Here is a 22,501-nt window from a genome sequence, read left to right on the forward strand (position 1 = left end):
TTCCACAAGGATACATCCCTCCTTTAAAAATGGGCCACACATCCATTTAATTTTGTGCTCTCAAATGGAAGGACACAGTATCTGTGATAATGGAGGTGGTGGTTAAGTGGACATTTGTCCAGATATGTTGATCATTTCTTTCTGAAAAGACTCTATAATTCCCTTGTCATGCTAGACAAAGGTGAGAAGAAACCATTTGATATGGGTAATTTCCCTATAGATATATAATACATTCACACCAGAATAGTTAATGAAGCATATCATTTGTTTCCAGAGCAGTTTATGCATATCTCATACTACAGAAACGATTTGTGAATTTCAGTCTCCTAGGAAGGTGCTATTGCTAATGATTATGTGGTTTTTCTGGTTGTGAAACTATGATCAGCTTATCCTCCGGCAGCCTAATGATTTGTGTCTCATGATGCTGAATATAACCAATGATTTCATTTTATTTGCCATTTGGTATGTGGAAAAGTCTTTGAGAAAACCAGTTTTCTGCAGGAGTGTTTAAATAACATTCCACCAAGAGAAGATGACAGGATGTCAGAGATGGCGGAGAAAGATTAAATGCATCAGTTTAACTAGCAACACTAAAAAGGGCTGCATCTTTGTATTGTTGCTGTTTATCTTCTTCCCTGCAGTGGAATATTGAGCTTCCCCAGGCTGTGATTCAGGTATTAATGCTGAGTTTAGGTCAGGCAAGAGTGTGTTCAGTCTGTGACACTTAGATAGCAAAGGCAAACTGCTCACGGCTATTAGTCAGGAGTTTCTGTATACTGGTGATTGCATGCCTGTGACTCATAATCAGGGTGATTCACAGCAGCAGTTAAATGGGCTTGCATTAGATGGCTATGCTTTCCTTTTGGTCTGCTGTCATTGCCAGAAATTGTCAGCATTTCTCCTATAAACCTGCCTATGCAACACATGTACTGTGTCCTTTAGTTGGATTAAATAGCTTGCCACTAATGTTGTGGGGACTTTTATTACACGGGAGAAGTTGATTTCCACCAGTTCCTTGAAAACTATATTAGGATATTAATTTTTTTCTTAAATGATCCTCAGGGACTATCGACAGTTACTTATTCCATGCTTTTCTGGTGGATGATCTAGCTTTCAGATTGTCTGCCTCAGATTAATTCTGCACACACTCCATACTCAGCACAGTTGTCCTGTTACCAGTTTTTCTGCATTCGTGGAGCTGGATCTCTGTTCTATTTACAGCCATATAATATTCAACTTCTGACCAAAGGTGATTCTTGTTCCACATTTCCCATATTCTACCTTGATGTCCAGTCCCACTATATTCATATATAAACTTCATATTTTGTATTAAAAGTTTAGTCAGGGGTCAGAGAAAATTACAGTAGGAAGGGTGCTTACCTTGCATGCTGCCATCCTCAGTTTGGCCTCCTTAGCCCACATGGTTCACTGAGACCACCAGGAATAATTCCTGAGCTCAGAGCCAGAAGTAGATTCTGAACACTTTCGGATGTGGCCCAAAAATCAAAAGACACAAAACAAAAAGTTGAATCAGCAGTGTGTATTGTTGGTTGGACATTCAACTCTGTGTGTCTTAATTCATACACACCTATTTTCTTGCATGATTGCTTAAGCTATACCTATTTCAACATTATTATTATTTTCCTAATGTAACTAATATTTGTATAGTTCCAAGGGCATGCTACAACTTTGGGATATCATAGTAAAAAGATAACCACAATCTCTGTTTCCAAAGATTTTAATTCTGGGTATCTGTAAATTGCACATTTTAAAAAAGTACACAAAGTTGTTCTTATAGTAATAAGGTACTGAAGAAGGGCAGACAATTATTAAAAACTAAGAGATCAGCTAGTAAAAAAGGCTCTGAGACAGTCTGGATGCATTTGTTAACATATAGAGTGAGAAAGAAGGCTGGATGGTAAATCAGATGAGAAGGTGTTATTATTTACTCTTGCAGAACTTGGTAGTTAACTGATTTTATTGTAATGTAAATGATCAGAAATTAGTATTTGAGGCAGAAACATGATAAAATCTGACTTTGATTATGTTTGTTTCTGCAATTTTTATTTTATCATGGCCTCTTGTGTCAGAGGATATCTCCTATCTAAGTCTCTTCTTTGTTTTGGGCAGTTCACTTTAACAATAGTTACAAATAAGTGTGCATTTGCTTTTCATTAGTTTGCTGTGTCTAAATTATAGATCTCACCCCCCACCCCCAGCCAAACCCTTGCTGCTATATTAGAATCAGTGCCCTGGAAACTCCATAATTTACTCTCATCTACTCACAGCCCCGCCTTTCTCTGCCTGGTCTTCATGTTTCCTTCATGTTTCTCTTCTTATTTCATCTTGTTATGTTGCATTCACCACTGGGCCAAGAGCATAAAAGAGCCTCCTTTGATTTATTTATCAATGTTTCTCCCATCTTTCACCTGTCAAAGGTGACTTTAACATAGTATGAAATAAGTGGGTGGGTATGGGTAGGTAGCTGGTTGCATGAGTGTGTATGTGTGTGATTGTGTGTATGTGCACATGCGTATATATATACATACATGTACACATAACATGAATTCTTATATGTATATGTGTCTGCTCATCAAGGTGTCAAATTTGTAAGTTGTCTCTAACAGCTAATATTAAACTTCTCCTTCTTGTTCCTCACTACTTTGCAAAGTGCTTTGATATATTTAGTAACATTGTTTAATATATAATTGTATAAAATTTCTTCAGAGGCCTTTGGAGGTTAAGGATCATGCCATATTCATTTTGATTCCCCAAGAAGTAGCATAGTTCCTCATGCTTAGCTAGATTCCAGTAAGCTTGCTGAGAAAAATGAAATTCAAACAGACATAGAGCTCCAAAGACAGAGCAACCTCTGGAAGTAGATGATCACACTCACTTCGGGGCTAGATGTGTATCTTTAAGGTATTCCTGAGACAGTTTAGGGTTGCAAACCTGCTATATTACATTTCCAGGAAGGCAGTGTGTAAAGTTAAGTAAAAAAAGAGAGAGAAAGATTTATTTCTCTTTTTGATCATGACCATGGCACAAAGCAAGAAATGCATTTGGATTGCTATTCAGCACATATGTCATTTTTCTATGAAACAAAGGAAACAAAGTATAGCTTTGCTGTGTATAAATAAAGTCTGGTATTTTCCAACTTACTATGGTATAGAATGATGATCATAATCCCTTAGGTTGATTTGAATACTCTTGAATGATTTTCAACTGACAGAATGAGAAAATACTGCTTTCAAGAATCAGGGGATCCTCCTGACGTAAAAGTGAGAGAAAAGAGCATAAAAGTATCTGGTACCCAGGAGGACTGCCCACACTTTGTGTGTTGAATGTTTTCACAAAACTTGCACAAAGTAAAGCAAAACATCATGGACAGTCATTCAGGTGCTGTTCTGATGGTACCTTTAAAATTTAGAATCAAATTGGTTAAATGCTGAAAACTTATGGGAAGTTGGTCTTCTAGTTATTTAGTCCACCATTCCCATGTATGAAACTGTGTTTTAGACAAAAATGTTGCTTCTAAAATGAAATCGTGAGCCCACTTAGTTATTGAGAACTTAACATTTCCTCTGCCAATATGTTTATATAAATATTGCTGTCGTTAAGCATGCTCGAATCACAGAACTATTTCAGTCTTTTTATCTCTTTAAAACTATTTAAATCTGAGCATTAAAAGACTGTTTGATACCATATGTTTGTTTTAGATAGGAAATGAAATCTATTCTAAACATAAGGGTTTATGAAATCTGTATTCTAAACATAAGGCTTATGAAATTAGTCTATGGTAGTACAAGCTGTGGTAGATTGTTTAATGTCCAGCATTTCCTCTCATCCTAATGTCTACAACCCTTTGTATTGGAACTGTGGTATACCGCCCATTTAGAGGCAGAGTCTTATTTCCTCAGCCCTTGCTTAAAATGTGTTGATCATCAGCTTTGCTAAAATGTCTTTTGGGTAGTAATTCTTTCTTATTGTGATATGTAAGTCCTGTTTAAAGTTACTGTGTTTTTTTTTTCAAAAGCCATTTAACAACTGCCTTTGAAAAATGATCAGGGACATGGACATGGACATGAACAAATCTCATTATGAGCCAGTAGTGGGTAGGCTTCAAGAAAACAACCAGAGATTTTCACAAACCAGAAAGATATCCATCCTACATGCCACACAGTTGTGCACATTAAATAACTTAGCCAAGTCACTAACATATCTAAGCATTCAACCTATTTCCTATTGAGACCGAGATATTTCATCTGTATAATTCTCTCTCTGTATCTGTCTCTTCTCTCTGTCTCTCTGTCTCTGTCTCTTTCTCATATAGATAGTATTCTATGAAATGACCTATACAAGGATAAACCATAGTACAAACACAGTTCTGATAGCATGTGAACTTTCATCTATAGCTTATAAGGGCAGTCCCTCCTTCCCTGTCTGTCTGTTTTGAAAGAAGCATTCTATATTGGTTTACTTGACCTGAAAAGCCCTGAAGAGAAGGTTATGATCCTTCATCTCAAATTAAAGGAGGCTGATCTCCAGAACCATTTGACAGGTTCAAATAGCTGATGTAGATACTGGCGTCTTATCAGCACCTGCAACATAATGCCTTTTTATAGGTGGAAGGTCTCTGTTAAATTGCACTATCAAATTTATTTTATTTGGGTTGATTATGTTTTTAATTTGTGATTCTATGACTGCTTATCAAGTTGCCTATTTTGTATTAATTTTTGATAAATAATAACTGAATACAATGCAGTATATTTGTATATTGGGCTTGGCTCATAAACTAGATAAAAACAGATATTTACCTCCAAGTTCATAAACAACCGATATTATGGTATAATTAGTGATATTCTAGGACCTCTGGAGAGAAAGTGATAAAACATTTACTTGTTGTATTCCTTGAAAGAGTCAAGAATTTCCTATTTTTATTAGTCATTTGGGTTCTTTTATTTAAATTGATGTGACAAAGTCATTTCAGTGGCTCAATATTCTCTTTATAGGTTATTATTTAAATTAAAAGCAAATTCTCTATTTCTCATACTTAGCTTTACATGTAAACTGTGTCCAAACACTTCCCCTTGTAATCTAGGAATTTAATGATACTAGAAAGTGCATCTTGCATCTTCTAAAGAACCACAGAAACAATGCCTAGTTTTGTTTGTATGGCCTTTGGATTTTGATGTACTCTGAATCTGATGCCAAGAGTAGCATGAAAAGTCAATAATGGTCTGTAGATCATTGCCTTGCTACACCACTGGATGAATTAGTCTGCTGGTGTAATGTGCTCCAGCTTGAGTAATGGACCTGTTTAGTAGCAAGGAAGCAGCCATATGAAATACCTGGGTGGTCTTTCAGGATACTTTCAAGTGGATTAGATTACAGTTATCTAATGTGAGGTCACAAATGCTTGGAGAGCTGGAACCAGTTCCACATCACAGATAGTATACAACTCCTAACTATAGATTCATAAAGTGGAAGGTGCCAGATGTGGAATCTAATCCCTCAGGTCTAAGTATAGCTATGGGTGAACAAATGAGATCTCAATCCATAGTGTTAAATGTTGGGAAAGTTTCCACAGAAGCTAGGACATGACTGAAATAGATTTTTCTCTAACACTCCTTTTTCCAGGGAAGCCCAGCTTAATGGTTTTTCTGGATTAAAACCAGTTTATTGACTCTGGTTTAAAATTTGGTCCTTATGCTGCTTCAGAAGACAATATTTGGGGGTACACATTCATTGGCATATAACGTTTTTGGAGTAGTTCTTAGAGGTAATGGTTCCATAACACATCACTTCTTTAAGTCCTGCCAGTGACTTTGAACCATTCAATAAAATGTAATGATCAAAGGGTTCAAGTACAGCTGATAAATCATATAGATCTGTGCCCAGGATGTCTTAAACTGACGTGTGGATGTTTCTCATCTATCATGAAGGACTTGGTGATTTAAATTTAGTACTTTGATGTTACCAGTAATTGTTTGCAACTGCAGCTCAATGACCTGAAGGCTTTCCTGAATTTCCCTTTTCTCATATTGCATAAAGCTAGTGAAGTATTCTTCATAGATTGTTCTCAACTCAATGGGAAGCAGTGAATTAAAATGTTGCACTAAAGAAAGATCCCTTAGACACTTGGTACAGACCATCATCATTGCCCTAATGAGCTATCTGAAATGTGTTCCATGTAGAATTAAATAATCCACCTATGTCCAGACTCCCCTCTACTTTGCACATAAAAAGACTCACTTCAGGTACATTCCACTTTGGAATTTCCTGCCAGTCATGTTGGAGTGTCTAAATTCCTGTCTTTGACTTCATAAAATTCCCTCTTCTTTCCTTCTTCTCTATTTCATATTTCCTAGACAAAGTCGTCTTAATTGAAAATAAAAGTTTCATCTTATTTTATTTCATTAGCAAATTAAGGAAACCATTAGAAATAATGTACACTAGGTTTGGAGCATAAACTATTTTTATTTTATTTTGTAGATACTTATTTTTATGTATTTTTCATGTATTCACACACTACATGTTTTCCCCCCAAATACATCTTAACTGTTCTTCAGTACTTGAAAAGAAAATGCCATATAGATAATTTGTCTTTGGAAATCTCACTATTTGAATAGATCAAATTAAAGCTTCCTTTGTGAAGTGAAGATGTTTTTTTGAATCAGATGCTTTATTGTCTTTAGTCACTTTCTCCTTTACTTAATTGATTCACATGCTTATTTTCTTCCTGAACAAATCTTATCAGTATCATTGACTGGATGTCCGCCTTTAAGATGTAGTTTTTAAAGCCACATGCTCATCTACCTGCCTTAAATATTTGAGTTGTTATGTAGATTCTATGAGTTGTCTAAACCTTATGAATATAGATTAGCATCATAAAGGCCAAGACTCTAAGAGGATCAATTGTAGGAAAATAAAAATTCAATTCACTAGGCAATAGATTCCTTCATAGACCAAAGTAGTTGTCAGTATTGTAGTCAACATTACAGAAGATCTCCTGGATTTGTTTAGCATTGGTGTTGATGGCACTTTTATGCTCATTTATCATTAAATTACAAGGGTGATAACATATGCTTCATTAGTGTGAATAGTGTTTGTTTTAAAATAAATGTTAATGCTGAAGAAAAAAAATGTTGGTGAAGGGAAACAAACCTGGCAATCACAATTTATTTATTTATTTACATATCAGGAGGCACAAACTTTGTTGTTGGTATTTTTTTTTTTTGAACAAAGGAAGTACCTTTGTGTAGAGCATTTCAGATTCCCAAATTTCTGAATTTAGAGATTCATCTTTGTTTCTACAGTTCCTTTTATTTTTTTTTTTTTACTCAACTCAGCATGATATGTTAAGTGCCCTTTAGGGCTGCCTATCCTAAGTGATGGCAACAGAGAGCAGTGAGTCACATTTTCTCAGAGAGCTCACAGTTGGAGGTCCCACCTTCTGTCTCTTTCTCATAGTCCAAAGAATTTGTTTTGTTCTAATCTTAAATACCCTCATTTACTTGTAGATGTATTTATTATCTGTCCTTCTCCAGATACTGACAACCCCTACAAGATCGGGATTTTACATTGTGTCACTTAATATTTGTATTGTATATAATGTGTAGTGTGTGTTGGCATTGTGTTGTTTTCTATTTGTGTTGTCGATTTACCCTGTTCAGTGTGCTTAGAAGACACTCTAGTGTATTTCAGACATTTCATCATATTCATTGAGTAAACTAAGAGGAAATAATAAAAACTTAACTCTATTATAAAACAGAACAGCACATGAAATCCCAATAAAGAGACAATCAGACCCACATTAAGTAGAACTTTATTTTTTTCTCTTTTTTGGGGGGTCAGGGGGGTGGTACTGGGGTCACACCTAACAGTTTTCAGGGGCTTGAGAGATTGTATTTGGCACCAGGGACAGGACCTTGTTTGGCCACATGCGAGGCAAGTACCCCATCCACTGTATTATTCTTGCTGCCCTTGTGGGGCTTTCAAAGCATGTGATTTGAGGAGACTGTTATTTAAGATAGAAAATATAGTTATAAATACCCTCAAATGGTTAGTTATAATAAGAAAAAAAATCACAAATTTCAAATTTAATGAAGGTAATATCCTAAAAATGTCAAAATATGAAAATAGTTTGTTAATTAACAATAGCAATAACAAAATTATTATATTTTTATGATTTTGACTACATGTTTCCTGATATAATCTGCATATGTAATATTTTCATACATTGAATAAATAGATATATCAGTCTTTCTTCTATTATGGTTAATTAAAGTTTTTGCTTTTGAGATGTAAAACATGATACTTCACACATACTTTCATGAAATCTGTGAAACTGCTGCAAGTTTGTATCTTATTTGAGTAAGGAATTTTAATTATGTGTAATATTTTCAAATAATTTTCCTATGGGAGAGATTTTATTTTTTTTACCAACTATCAGAACTCAGTGATCTGAATAACTATATACTTTTTTTATACATTGGGTGAGTGAAGTGAAGGAATTTTCTGTTTTTGAAGTTTGGCTTTGCACATTTCAAATCTTATTTATCTTGTGGTACTCTAACATGGATGCAAAAAAAAAGGGGGGGATCACAGTCATTTCAGTATACCTTTCAGTATATGAGCTTGTGCCTGTGGATCACAAAGCTGAGTGTGTCAGCACAGTGAATAATAAAGATGTATCAATTTTCCTAGTAGGGATAACAATAATGTAACTGCTCACAGATGTATCTGAGAACAATTGTAGTTTTGTATATTTAAAAGAATTGTATCTCCAGCTTCATTTTCATTTAATCCTAAAAATATTTTTTGGACACACTCAGATCTCCTAAAATGAATGAGAGTGTGATAAAGAAGACATCACAGTTAACAGAAATGATGCCTGATTGACATAAAGATCATTTACTCATCCTAAAATTCACAAATCACATAATCATGTGACCTTGTTGTTAAAAGTCCAGCTAGGATCTTAATAGAGGTGCATTCAAATGAGGGGATATAAACATAAGATTCATTACTTCCATAGCAAATTTGTATCTCAGTATTCCCTGGAAGTAGAAATGGCCTATACTTTAATGAACAGAGATACAACTAACTGAAATATTAGAATTATCATTTAGATGATAGTGTCAGCATACACCCTGAGAGTAGCCTGAAAAAATAACATTTTTAGAGTATGGCAGATGAATCAATACAGCTTATAGCTCATGGGCAAGAATGTAGCACTAGATATAAGCAATAGAAGTAGGATATTGGGAAAAACAAATAGGATCCTGTAATGCCCAAGCAAGTATTGGAGGTAGATGTTGCACAGTCAAGGGTCTTCATTTCAACTTTATTTCAACAAAGACTCAGTTTCAAAGTCTTTCTGTGAATTTTTAAATTCAGTTGCCATTTTTTTCTTTCTAAAGAGTACCTTGCAAAGATTAAGACCTTTATTCATACTGAATCTCCTTTCTAGCTGACTCTCCTCCAGTTTTCCATTTCTCTTTTTAAAAAAGAAATCAATAGATATTGTGTGTTTACTGTAATTTAAAGAATGACTGCTTGTGATTTTTTTTCCATCAACACTTTGAAACTCATGCAGTGAGTCTTGTTTCTTTATTGCTTGTCATGGTTCTTAACATAACACTTAGAACCTGGTGCATGTCTAAGACATGGCATTAACTGACTTTAAATAGCATGAGTAAATTGATAGACTAAAATTGTTTCAGCAACATGGAAACTGTAGATTTGTATGTGACAAATGGATAAATGTGAAAACATCGATAGAAAAAAAAGTACCCTTGAGAATATAACAACAATAAACTTCAAGTTGAAGGCATAATCATCTTCAGAGGAAAGTATAATTCCCAATAAAAGTCAGTTTAAAACCCCGCTACTAGTTTTTTTTTTTATGGCATGGCATTCCAATTTGAGTGGTTTTCCAAATACTCAGAGATATTTTATCACATATGTGTTCATTCATATCTATTGTGTGGTTAGTGACTAGTCTGTGAATTACGTGCATTTGCCCCATTATGTGCTGAGCAGAGCTGTGTTTCTGCAATCCAAAAATGAAAGAAAAATGGCACTGCTAGTCAACTTGAACTTCTTTGCTCTGTTTATGGCAATACTGGGAGTCACTTTCCTAATGGAGTGATATTTAAGACTAAAGTATTTGGACAGCTAAAATTCTGCTAAAATTTAACTTGGTTTCTCTTGTGTGGTTTTTCCATCACTGTGGCTAGAAGCATGTCACAGCTGCTGCATTCATCACAGCCCGGCACAAACCTAATCAGGCACTCCTGGAGGGAAAGGGATCTCTTCTTGGTACTTTTCCATAAATTGTACTGCCACTGGTATCATTACCAATTTCTGTAGGGGTCTCCAGATTTCACTGTGGTGGAGATGTCAGCATCAGAGAAGCCAATTCTGATGTCCATAAACTATTCACAAAGAAACATAGTAAGTTGTTTCCAAAATCCAATGGATGTACCAGTTTAAAATACCTTATTTCAAATGGAGATAGTAACAGAATTATTAGAAGACAATACAAGCATTTGTATTGTCTTTATTGTATTGTCTTTATGCCTAAAAGCATTTAAATCGCCTGAGGAAGAAACCACTCTCTCTGGGAGACACATTAGTCTGTATTGCTCGTGGATCAAGCATCTCACTGGGTAGCCCCATGTTACTATGGGAGAATGTTTTTTAATGACCTCTCTTCCACCTACTTTATTTTGTATCTTGCTATCTAAACCTTTCTTCTGACCTTTATAGATTCAAATAATTATTTTTGTTTTGAAGAGGTATCTTTCCTCTTTCTTCCTCACACCTCGCTTCCTAGAATGTGATCCCACAATAGAGGTAGACAAAACTAGAGTAGAAATCAAGTCCAAGAGATTTATGACCTAAATTTCTTACTTTAGTTTTCCTATTCGAGCTCAGTAACACGTACATTTTCCATTTGACCTGTACCATATGACAAAGAATAAAGTAAAAAGTACAAATAAGAGAGGTGGATTGTTGGGGGCTGGAGTAGAGGGGACCAATGAGTCCTTGAACAAGAAATTGAACAGATATATTGATCTTGCCCAAGTCTCTCAAAAGAGTAGGCATGAATACATTTTGCAGAGATATGAATTTCTGGTGGGCTCAGGCTGGAGCAGCCTCCTGGGGGTTACACAGAGCCAGGAGCAGGGGTCTAGACTTCAGAAGGCAGGTTTCCTTCCTCCAGCCTCATCTCTTTGCACTGTATCTCTGGAAGTCATATCCACATATTTATGTCAAACTCGTTTTGTTCCTTCAGCTTCTTGAACCTTGCCCCTCCAGTTCTCTTCAATCTTGAAGACCTTCTGGTTCTTATAGAATGCCTTGTCAGCACTTTACCTGGACTTCTGTAGTGTCCAACTGTCAGTGTCCTCATATGAAATCACCAATATTGATGACAAGCTGGCCTTCCAGTTCTACCCAGGAGAATCATTAAATGTATTTAAATAAATTCCTGCTCCAACTAATAATACAGTCTATAGGATGTGACTTTGAGATTTTAAAGCAGGGCTTCATGTTTGAAGCCATTATTTTCTCTGCCCACTGTATCACATAGGAATGCTTTTTCTGGTTTGATTTCAATCTTTATCACTGCGTACGTAATCTTCCTACCTCCCAAACTGTATGAATAGCTTGCCATTAAGAATTGTAAAAAACTAAAGCATGCCGACGGGCATGTGCACTCGTGGGCTCTCTGGGCGGCTCTGTCTCACCGCCCCTGTTCAGTGCTCTGAAACCGCTGTGTGTGGCTGTTGGTCAAGGGCAGGCAATGGAAGGAAGAAGGCCAAACTGGTTGTTCGATCAGTTTTATTTCATTCTGTCTCTCTGCTTCTCTCCTGGCTCTGGATCTCTCTCTGGATCTCTGGATCTGGCCCCTCAACTCACTCTTACAGCCTAGTTAAATGCTCCCAGCATGAGGGGGTTGGGGCTTACACATAGGTGTGGTCACAATCAATAAGGGTAAAGTTCTTTCCCTCAGGGGATGCTGCTTCTAGGACAGATTCTCTTTCAGCTGCATGAACCACCCAAGGGCAGAATCCCATGAGTATGTTTCTCCTCTCCTGGTCCAGCAAACATATAAGCATTCATAATATTAATCATTTTGTATGGACACAATAAAAAATGCATTAAAGCTTGTAGAATTTCTCTCCTGGGGCCATCTCAATCTCACACTACAGTGCTCAGGCCAGATCAGTCTTTCCTATCCCTAGCAGGGTCCTAGTCTCGTCATTACTTTTGGATCATGATTGCATTCGTCCATGATCAAGCTCTTAACTTATAGTTAAGAATTAGGCACTTTGGCCAGGCCCATCTCATTGCCAGGATAGCACATAACTCACCGCTTGCCCTGGATCCGTCCCATCCCTTGTCAGGACCCTGCTTTTGAGGTGCTAGGAACTGAGGGCAACTGAGGCTTAAGTGGAAAAAGCAGATGCCCAGGAATGAATAATATTCGAAGCCAATTAAGTCCCAAGTTACAAAAGCATAATATTGTCTTCTTAAGTCTATACAAAAAGGACATTTCTTTAAAGTAGATTATTCAAAAGGCATAAGGAGAGGAGAAAGGCAATATTAATTTATAATATAAATTCAGTGTCCTAGAAAGGTCTGACTTTACAAATTAACAGAGTCAGATTAGGGGGAAAGCTGATTAATTGTTCTGGGGAAGAGAGCATAGAGAAGTGGTTACAGCTAAACAAAGGAATGGGAGTGACTCTGGAGCACCTTAATGGGTGTGACTGGGATGAACCTAAGCTCCTTGTGTTAAGGGGGGAAAGGACAAAGCAATGTCATCCTACAAAGAATGATCTGTGTGTGTGTTTTAATAACCAAAACTTTCATTTACATAATTTACATCTTAGTTTTGTGTTGGCTTTGGTATATCTATTATTCATTAATAGAGTGGTTCAAACCTTTCAAGAAGTTATTGCTTTTTTTGGCTTGCGGGCCACACCCATCAATTCTTTTTTCAATATATTTCTGCCATGCTAAAATAGGTGACTTTCCTCTGATCTCCATTATTTACATTTTGGGGGATATTTGGACATATAACTGTAACTTTTTGATTTTTAGTTTTATTGTCATTTAAAAAAGATTGAGAATTGGGTACTAACATGTATGGCACCTGTGAATGGACTTCAGTTCTGGTTGGCTCAAGGCTAGTGCTTTTGATGTAATCAACTTCTTAAAGAAATATCAATAAGCTGTTTTTTTTTTTTCCGGCGAATTAGACAAGACCTTCATGTACACATGGCTGGTGCTTTCTTGACATAGGGACATCTTATCTGGTAAGGACAGAGCCATCAACAGCTAAATGCCAAATCAGAAATACTTATATTTCAAGGCATAGTTCATTCTTGCGTTCTCATTGACTTTCATTAGGTTTCAGTGTATCTAGATAAATAAAACAAAATTTGTTCCAGTACAGTCTACAAATTCACTGGCAAATCCAGTATCCATAGATTAACATCCACACCAAACACACACACATACATTGCAAGAAGGCATTGTGAACTGTGTGTTAAAACAGTTTCCCCACCCACAAACCCTTCCCTAAAACCTAGAGCAAGTACCATATTAATAATTTTTAAATAGTTCCTGATGGGCCCTGAAATATTTCATTGTGTGGTAAATCATAGTTCAGTTGTATAAAACTCTGTGTATGTATTTAAATTTGTGGCAAATAGTTTTTAAACAATGACTTCAAAGGGCACAATTATTCCTTGAACATAACTTTTGGACTTTGGTCATTCAATTAAAATGTTTTCTCAATATTAAGAGTAAATTGTGAATAGCATTTTAGCTTACTAGTACTAATAAATAGCATATGTTTCCGTTTTGAGGTCCTTTCTCGTTCTACTTTTCCCTTTAAAATAATTTATTTTGAGCCAAAGATAACATAGCAGGTAAGACATTCGGATTTCGAGCAAATGTTTGATCCCAACGCCATGTATCAATCCTATGAGTACCACCAGGAATGATTCCTGAGCACAGAGCCAAGAATAAGGCCTGAGAATCACTAGGTATGACTCAAGAAACAAAAAAAAAAATTGGTTCAAGTTTTCTTATGCTGGTATGTCAATATATATATTTGTTTGTATCTGCATTGGATTGTTAGAATGTGAGTTGAAATATTATGGTAAATAAAAACAGGTTCAAAGAGTAATGGTTTAGTTTAGAACATGAGTTTCTAGAGTTATAATTTTGGTTGCAAAACTTATCTTACGAGTATCTTATTTGATATCTGAGAATTTAGATAACTAAAATTTCTAGAGCTACTTAGCAAAAAGTTAAAATGGGTTAATCTGGAATGTCATCCTGACAGTACCTTGTACTTGGTAAATGTAAAAAAAAACAGGCTTTCTTGCTGGAATTCCAAACTAGTTTCAAAAAAAAAAGTGAGTCGCTTTAGAATCTAAGTGGCTAAGAATAGTCCCTTTGGCTTTAGTACTTCCTGAGAATGGAGAATTGCATGGAAAATGTGGGAAAGCAACTAGTCAACTTTTCCTAACTATATTGTTAGTCTGTCCAATGAATGAAAATGCATGCTATTGAGATAACTATATTTCATGTAAAGCTTTGTCACCAGGCATCAACCAAGTCCTGACCTTACTAGATTTCAAAAGTGTTAAAACCTGTTTCATGTAATCTGTGAGTGTTTTAATTCTTTTATATCTGTTTTTCCTAGAAATAAAAATTCTAAAGATGAAAAAAAAACAAAAACACACTTGATATTTTTTTAAAACTATACCTGGTTTGACAGAAATAAAATTACTAGTCTAATTTGAATATTATTACATGAAAATGGACCTGACTTTCAGGAGTTCAGCTTTTTAGATGGATGGCACGTCTTATAACAATTGAAATACCAGTGTCTCCTTTACATTGGTGAAGAGGAATCTTCGTCATAAACATTTATGTACTGGGCAGTGTTTTGTACCTTTTATGTTTTATTTTTTGAGGGTTAGTGGGCCACACCCCACTCAGGGATCACCCCTGGCAGTGCTCAGGAGACCATCTGGGATGCAGGGCACTAAACCTGCGTCAGCCCTGGGCAAGGCAAGTACCCAACCTGCTGTGCTATGTCTGCTGCCTAACACATATTTCACTGTATCTCAGCTCCCCACCAGTTCTATCATGTGTTTTAACATAGGCTTTAGTTATTATTTTTACTTTGGGTCATTCACCTGGACATACTCAGGGCTTACTTCGGGCTCTGCACTCAGGGGTCACTCGTGGTGTATCTGGGATCAAATTCAACTCAGCACATACCTGGTAAATGCCTTACCTTCTGTACCATCACTCCAGCCCCATAATTACCAGGTTTTATATGAAACCATCACCAAGCTGTCCGATGTCCTGGAAAGGTGAAATTCAACCTCTTGGCTTTAAAGCACTCTTGACTCTCACCTGTATTGACATGACATGATTATCATTACCAGTTTTTCACGGAATTCTTTATTTGTATGGAACGTACATTTCAACCTGCTTAGTGGCTACTTTGTATCCTCCTTTATAGTCACCTTGAAATGGGGTCTGGTAATTACCAAAAGATACAGTTTTTTATTTCCAAGGAATGGGTGTTTAAAAATCTAAGCTAGCACATCATATTTAAAGATGTTCATTATCAATTCTAATATGAAATAATTTATACTTGTTATTAACACATTGAGACTGCCAAAGAAAAATTAGATGCCTCCATAGGAGCCATTCAAATGTAGAATATGGAAAAGTTGATAAGAGCAAAGTTATTCCTAATAAGTGAGAATATTACATATGTTTAAATTATGTAGTTGTCTAAAAGTTTTGTTTCAGTTAATGCTCTAAATTATTGGTACACAGAAACAAAAATTAACTGTCTTCTTCTGTATACTTGTTATTATGTAGTTTGTTGATTGAATGTACAGACACGAATATTTATTACAAAATTATTATAATATTTAGTAATAAAAAGTATATATTAAAAATAAATCAGGACTCGTGGACATTGCTTAAAGTTGAAAGGAAACTAGTGTGACTTCTTTTTTTTATAAGAATTTTATTGTATTTAATCACCATGTGGAAAATTTCAATGCTTTTGGGCTTAAGTCTCAGTTATACAATGCTGAAACAACCATCCCTTCACCAATGCCCATATCCCACCACCAAAAAAAAAAAAAAAAAACTCACAGAGTACACCTCCCATCCTGCCCCCTCCCACCTCCCCCCTGCCTTGTAACTGATAAGTTTCACTTTACTTTCTGTTTACTTAGGTTACATTCACTATTTCAACACAAACCTCACCATTATTGTTAGGAGTACCCCACTAGAGCCAGACCTGTTGTGAAGAGAAATGAGGTCACGCGGCTTTGGATTTCTGTACTTTAACAACTAAGTCCAGGGAGATTTCTTCCAGATATTGGATCATTGCAAGCTTGTAAACCCCATCTGTGGTCGTCATAATATGGCGGTCACCACGACCTTCAGCCCCGGTAAGCAAGAGGCCAGAGAGAGAAATACCTTTCCCCTCCTTGGCGGGCACGGGGCCGAGGCTTAGTTCTCAGGCTGGAGGCACTCTGCGAGGAGCTGCCCATGCCGAAAGTAGTTTAGCTGGTCTGGATTCACGCTCCTGCAGCTGCGGAGAGGCCACACACACGTGCGGACCCCGGGATCACATCTCGGCGGCAGGAGACTAGTGTGACTTCTTTAAGAAAAAGTTTCTTATTACTTAAGAAAAGATCACCTTTAATTGAAATGAGTCTAGGCTTCTCATATATTCTCTCTGTATATCCAGTTATATTATGGTGGGTATGTATGTACATATGTACATATATATACCTATGCTAAATGGATCCACCCAATTTGGTGTAAAATATCCTTATAAATGAACCATCGCATAGATATGCATGTATGTATTACAGATATATGTACCTATATATATATAATATCAACTTTAAAATATAATTAAATTGCCAGTTGTTCAATTTATGTGCCCTGAACCAGCATATATTTTTATTTTGGTGTCGTTTTCTGGTATTACTTTTTTCTTTAATTATTTCTTTTTCATTGGAGATGTTTGGATTGAATGCTTGGCAATAAATCAGTTTCACTGAGTTTGATGTTCTCTTGATTTAAAAAATAATGGATTGGATCTGGAGCAATAGCACAGCGGGCCAGGTGTTTGTCTTGCATGCGATAGACGTAGGTTTGATTCCCAGCATCCCATATGGTCCCCAGAGCACCTTCAGGAGGAAATCCTGAGTGCATGAGCCAGGAGTAACCACTGTGCATCTCCGGGTGTGACCCAAAAAGAAAAAAAAAAAGATTGCTTCTAAGAATGTAAGGATGTTATGTTTACAATATCTTGTTCATGTACTATAAATTGTAATTCAGGGATTTAACTTGAGAAATTTTTAAGATCACCTGAAAGAATGAAAAGAATTGACGTGGTACAGGAACTATATTAAGATTTTAAGATATGTTTTTCTTTTTCCTCTTCATTTTTGTTGGTTTGGTTTTGTTTAATATTTCACAGAACAATTGTCAACTATTGGATTTTTTATTTTATATTTGCTTATTTGTTTTAGAAGGAGATAAAGGAGGTGGGGAATAATATAGTGATGTCTGTATTAAATAAAAAGAAGTAACAAAAATTTGGATTTTATTATTCCTTTTGTCAAAGTGTTTTACCTTAAGTAGTAAGCTAATTTCTTATTTAAAAGTTATTTTCAAAGTGACTTCTATCAGAATAAAAGAAGAAAAATATTATTCTTTGTTTTATATAAAAAATAACAATGCTGAGGTTGCTATACACAGCATATGTATACATAGCTTCAAATATATTTAGTTTTTATTATTACAATTTAAAGTAAGATATGAAACATTGATCTTTTAAACTGTAATAGGTAGGGAGTTTGGGAATTATTTTCAGAATAGTGATACATGGAAAGTTTAACTGCTAAATTTATGCCTTTCAAATGTTTTGCACTCCCTCACAAGCAAGCAAATAATAAAAGTTAATTTTTGTATGAGCATTTTAAACCGCATTTTTAAGGCTTTTCCTGTATAGTGCCCAATTTTGTATGAAACAAATTGTTTTAGGCCTAATTGTAGGCACAGTAGTTAGGCCACTATCTCTGGTAAGGTTGAATTTCATTGAACCTTCTAATAATATGATCTGTTTTCAGAATTTAATAACTGAGACAAATATTTAATAGAGGAAGCTTTCATTAAATTAAAAAATGAGCAGGATATATTTTTAGACTTCTAACTTATTTTTCTTATCAGTTTTATCTACTTTAGGAGAAAAGAGAATGAAATCAATATCTTTGTGTGCTTAAATAGACATTAATGCTAAAACCTAAGCAAATAATTTATTTCAGACTATCTCATCATTCCCAAGATTGGGATATACTCAATGCCAATAATAGCTGAACTTCTGCCTCTACTGAATAACAGGGTGCATTGACATAAAAGCTTTTCATTTCTTTCCTGGATAATTTTTTAAAAATATTCAAATCTATTTTTCTATCGAAACAATCTGATAATTGTTTAGATTGCACCCCTTCAACTTTGTCATTGTGTAAATTACTCCCTATGTACAATGACTTGTTTCATAAGGCAAGTATGGGGAAAGCGACAAGTTGCAAGCTCTTTGTTTCCACGTGTCATGCTATAAATGACTTACAAAAGATCATTAAGTGGATTAATTTACAAGCATCCTTAGAAAGAGAATGTTTTTATACTAAAGGATGTTGTAAAGCTTTTTAATTAAATTGCATGGTGCCATGCACTCTCACCCTCCAGGGTTCCTTGACCTCTCACCTCTCGTTCTGTCGTCCAGGCACACCACTGCTGGTGAGGAGGAGCAGTGACCCAGCACCCGGTCCACCTGCTGATGCCCAGACAAGCACTTCACACCCCGGTGGCCAGAGTCTGAAACCTGTTATTCCTGTAGGTATCCTGCCGTTCACATTTCTAATGAAAGATCAAAGGGCCCAATCCATAAGCTGTGACATTGCCTTCTTAAGTAAGTTTGTAATAAGGATCTTTGGGTAGGAAATATAGTATTTGTTATAATAGTACCTATTACTAGTACATAGTTAAAGTGATCATTCATTTATATGGCACCAATTATCTGCCAACCACCATTTTAAGAACTCCACGTCATCTAATCTTTAACGTAAAAAGGCAAGAATACATTTTTATCTTCATTTTGCTGGTAATGAAAGTGAGGCAAAGGGAGGCTGAGTAATTTTTCTAAGGTCACAACTAGTGACAGAGCCAAGAATTTAATCCAGATGGTTTGGTTCCAAACTCCATTCTTTTAACTGGTGCATTTCATCTTTCTGCTTCATAATGGACCAGAATACGGTTTGCATGTTTCTGACATGCAATTCAAAAGGTATTTCTGAATGCTTTAAGTTAATGGTGACAATTTCAAGATACCAATATCATAGATAAGATCATACCATGATATATAGATAATATCATACCAATATCAAGATACCAATATCATATTTAGATTGGGTTTCCAGAATCATCAAAGTCTAAAAGTATTAAAAAAAAAAACAGGAGCCAGAGTGATATTGCAGTGGATAGGGCATGTGTCTTGCATGTGGTGAACCTGGGTTTGATCCCCGGCATTTTTTATAGTCCCCAAGCCCACTGAGGAGTGATCCCTGAATACAGAGCCAGGAGTAAGCCCTGATTACCACCCAGGTGTGGTCAGTAAATAAATAAACAAATAAACAAACAAATAAATAAATACTATTTAAAATCAGATGGGCTGGAAAAATAGCACAATGGGTAGGGCATTTGCCTTGCACGTGGCCGACCCAGGTTCGATTCCTCCATCCTCTTGGAGAGCTCCGCAAGCTACTGAGAGTATCCTGCCCGCATTGCAGAGCCTGGCAAGCTACCTGTACATTCTCTTAACTGGTGCATTTCATGTGGTGTATTCGATATGCCAAAAACAGTGACAACAAATCTCTCAATGGAGATATTACTGGTGCCCGCTCGAGCAAATCGATGAACAATAGGATACAGTGCTACAGTGCTATAATCAGACATATTTACATCTGCCATACTTATCATGGTTGTTCAGTTAAAGAATGGATCCCTAAAGAAATGGTGTCCTTTTTCCACATGGCACTGTAGGGTCTTTCAGCTAAAATCTGATGAGCTTTGAAGAGTAGTAAGTGTAGTTTATCCTTTGAAATAGCCTGAGAGTTAGATTTAGGTTAATAGCTATAGATAATTCTGGTAGCTGATCTTCAATAATGTAAGCATATTTAAAAGCTTCCTAAAAGCAAGCCTTTTTTGCCATTTTCAGTTTCACTGCCTATAATAATTTTAGAGGAGAAAAAAAGAACATAGGACTATTAGATGCTGAGTGAGCTAAATGGATTCTCACAGTTTGGTATAAAATATTCTTATCAAAAACCACTGCCAATGGGCATGAGTTAAGGACTCACTAGACTAAATCATTGGTTAGTTTCTGGTTTGAGGTGTGTGGCAATATTTTGTCATATTTCTTTTTTGTAAATAAGGAGGAAAGTGTGCTGAAAATATTTTAGGTCTAATGCTTTCTCACTCTCCACCTTTTTAAGCAAATTTATTTAATGGAACATTAATAAAATATGGTTTATGTGTTCTACATTAATGATTAGTATGAGCAAAAACATCATGGGTGTGAATCTAGTGCCCATGTTACATCTAAATAAATTGCATTCGTCTAATCTATGTGTCTAATGCACATGTTAGGCCTAAATATATTGCATTTGAGAAAGATAAATATCAGCATGAGAGAAGATTGCACAATGGAAATATTACAATTTATTGTTTGTTTTCAGTGTACAAATACATTCCTGTGTGAAAATGCACCTGATTAATATGTTACCACCATTTATAGTCGAGATCCACCAATATTTAGTATCACATTTCTGTCACTTAGGCTTTGTGTTTAGACAATTTGAATTTTTTTTTTATTTTCCTTTCCCCAAAGGAAGTAAGGTACACCATCTTTCCAACATATAGTTACCAAAATCAGTGAGTTTTTTGAAGGGAGATCCATTATTACTAGCAGAAATACTGCATACCCTGTGAAGAAAGGGTGAAGTGCAAAATCTTTTTCTGTAACCCTGGGTGAGTTATCAAACACATTCCAACTGCCATGTATCAACAGGGAGGGGAAAATCTTCTTTAATTATTTCTTTACATTAAACTTGGTGGGTGATGAAGGGCAAACCGGAAACCCAAAATATAGTCCTCTGCTTTGTTTGCAGAATAACAACATCCTAGACTTCTTTTGCATCAGTAATAAGATCATCTCCATGCAAACCTTCAAGCTTTAGCATTCCAAGATAGAGTTATTGTGCTTTATTTTTCTTTCTGTCTCTAGTGCCATGTACATAGAAGTTGTTGCTAAATCTAATAGGTCTTCATATTAGATTTAGGGATGCAGGACACATTCTAGTCTTGGGAAAGTCCTAGAAGTTTTGGGCAATAATAAGACTTGTATAATGCAAGGCATTCACATGGTAATTCAAAATACTATATGAGCTAAGTGTTTATCTGCTCAATGTTCTAAATAACTTCAGTCAGGAGTCAGTGTAAACCATCCTGCTGTGAGAACCATAGACAGAATTAGTAAATGAATTCATTTAGGTGTGTCTCCTTTTACCTAGAGGAGAAAACATTTGTACATATCTGTATGTGTGTATTATTTTGCCCCATTCACTTATTCCCAGGACTATTCAAGCCTGTGTTGCCCAGTGTTATAACCAGTGGCTACAGGTGACTGTTAAACACTGGAAGTGCATTACAAGTGCAACATGCGCACTGGAGTTCAAAGATCAAATTATAAAAACATTAAGTATAAAGATCTGGATGACAATTTTATAAGTACTATATGCTATGATGATACTGCAGCTGGTATATTGGACTGAATAAAATATATCCTTCACTGTATTTTCATCTATCTACATTCTTAAAGACATGGCTACCTAAAACCTTAAGATAACATCTGTGGTTTCAGTTCTTTTTCTACTAAAAAGAGCAGAGCATTAATGAAATGGTTTGAGTCCCTTAGGAGAAGTACTGTAAGTTGTCCATCACCTCTGGGGCAACTGTTTGATTAGGCCTGCCTGGGACTGTTCTGCATTTTGCCTGATATTCTGAAAAAACTTATTGATAGTGTCCCCAACAACCATTTGAAGTACCCATGTCTGATAATAAATTATGTGGCGCCCTACTATAGCACTGTAGTGACTTTTCTTGTTTGCTCAGTGATAAGAGGAGCAGACTTTCAAGCAAAGCACAGGAACATGACAACCACGATTCTTACATGCACACAAACTGCTGAGATGGCCCTTTGTGGCAAGCAGCTAAGCCTAGGGCGTAGAGACTTGGAGACTGCAGATGTTTTTCTCTCTCTCGGATCCCATAATGCTCTGTGATGCTTCCTCCACAACTT

General features: G+C 35.9%; 1 protein-coding gene across 3 annotated transcripts in view; it reads left to right on the forward strand.

Moving 5' to 3' along the window:
* Nucleotides 1-22,501, forward strand: part of PARD3B (par-3 family cell polarity regulator beta) — a 1,223,953-nt gene that overhangs the window by 547,068 nt on the left and 654,384 nt on the right. For all 3 annotated transcript variants that reach the window (XM_012933501.2, XM_055122817.1, XM_055122818.1), the window contains exon 4: nt 18,869-18,978. In XM_012933501.2, coding sequence (XP_012788955.2) covers nt 18,869-18,978 — 110 coding nt within the window. The remainder of the gene's footprint in view (nt 1-18,868; nt 18,979-22,501) is intronic.

Source organism: Sorex araneus, chromosome X, assembly GCF_027595985.1.
Source record: "Sorex araneus isolate mSorAra2 chromosome X, mSorAra2.pri, whole genome shotgun sequence".
NCBI lineage: Eukaryota > Metazoa > Chordata > Mammalia > Eulipotyphla > Soricidae > Sorex > Sorex araneus.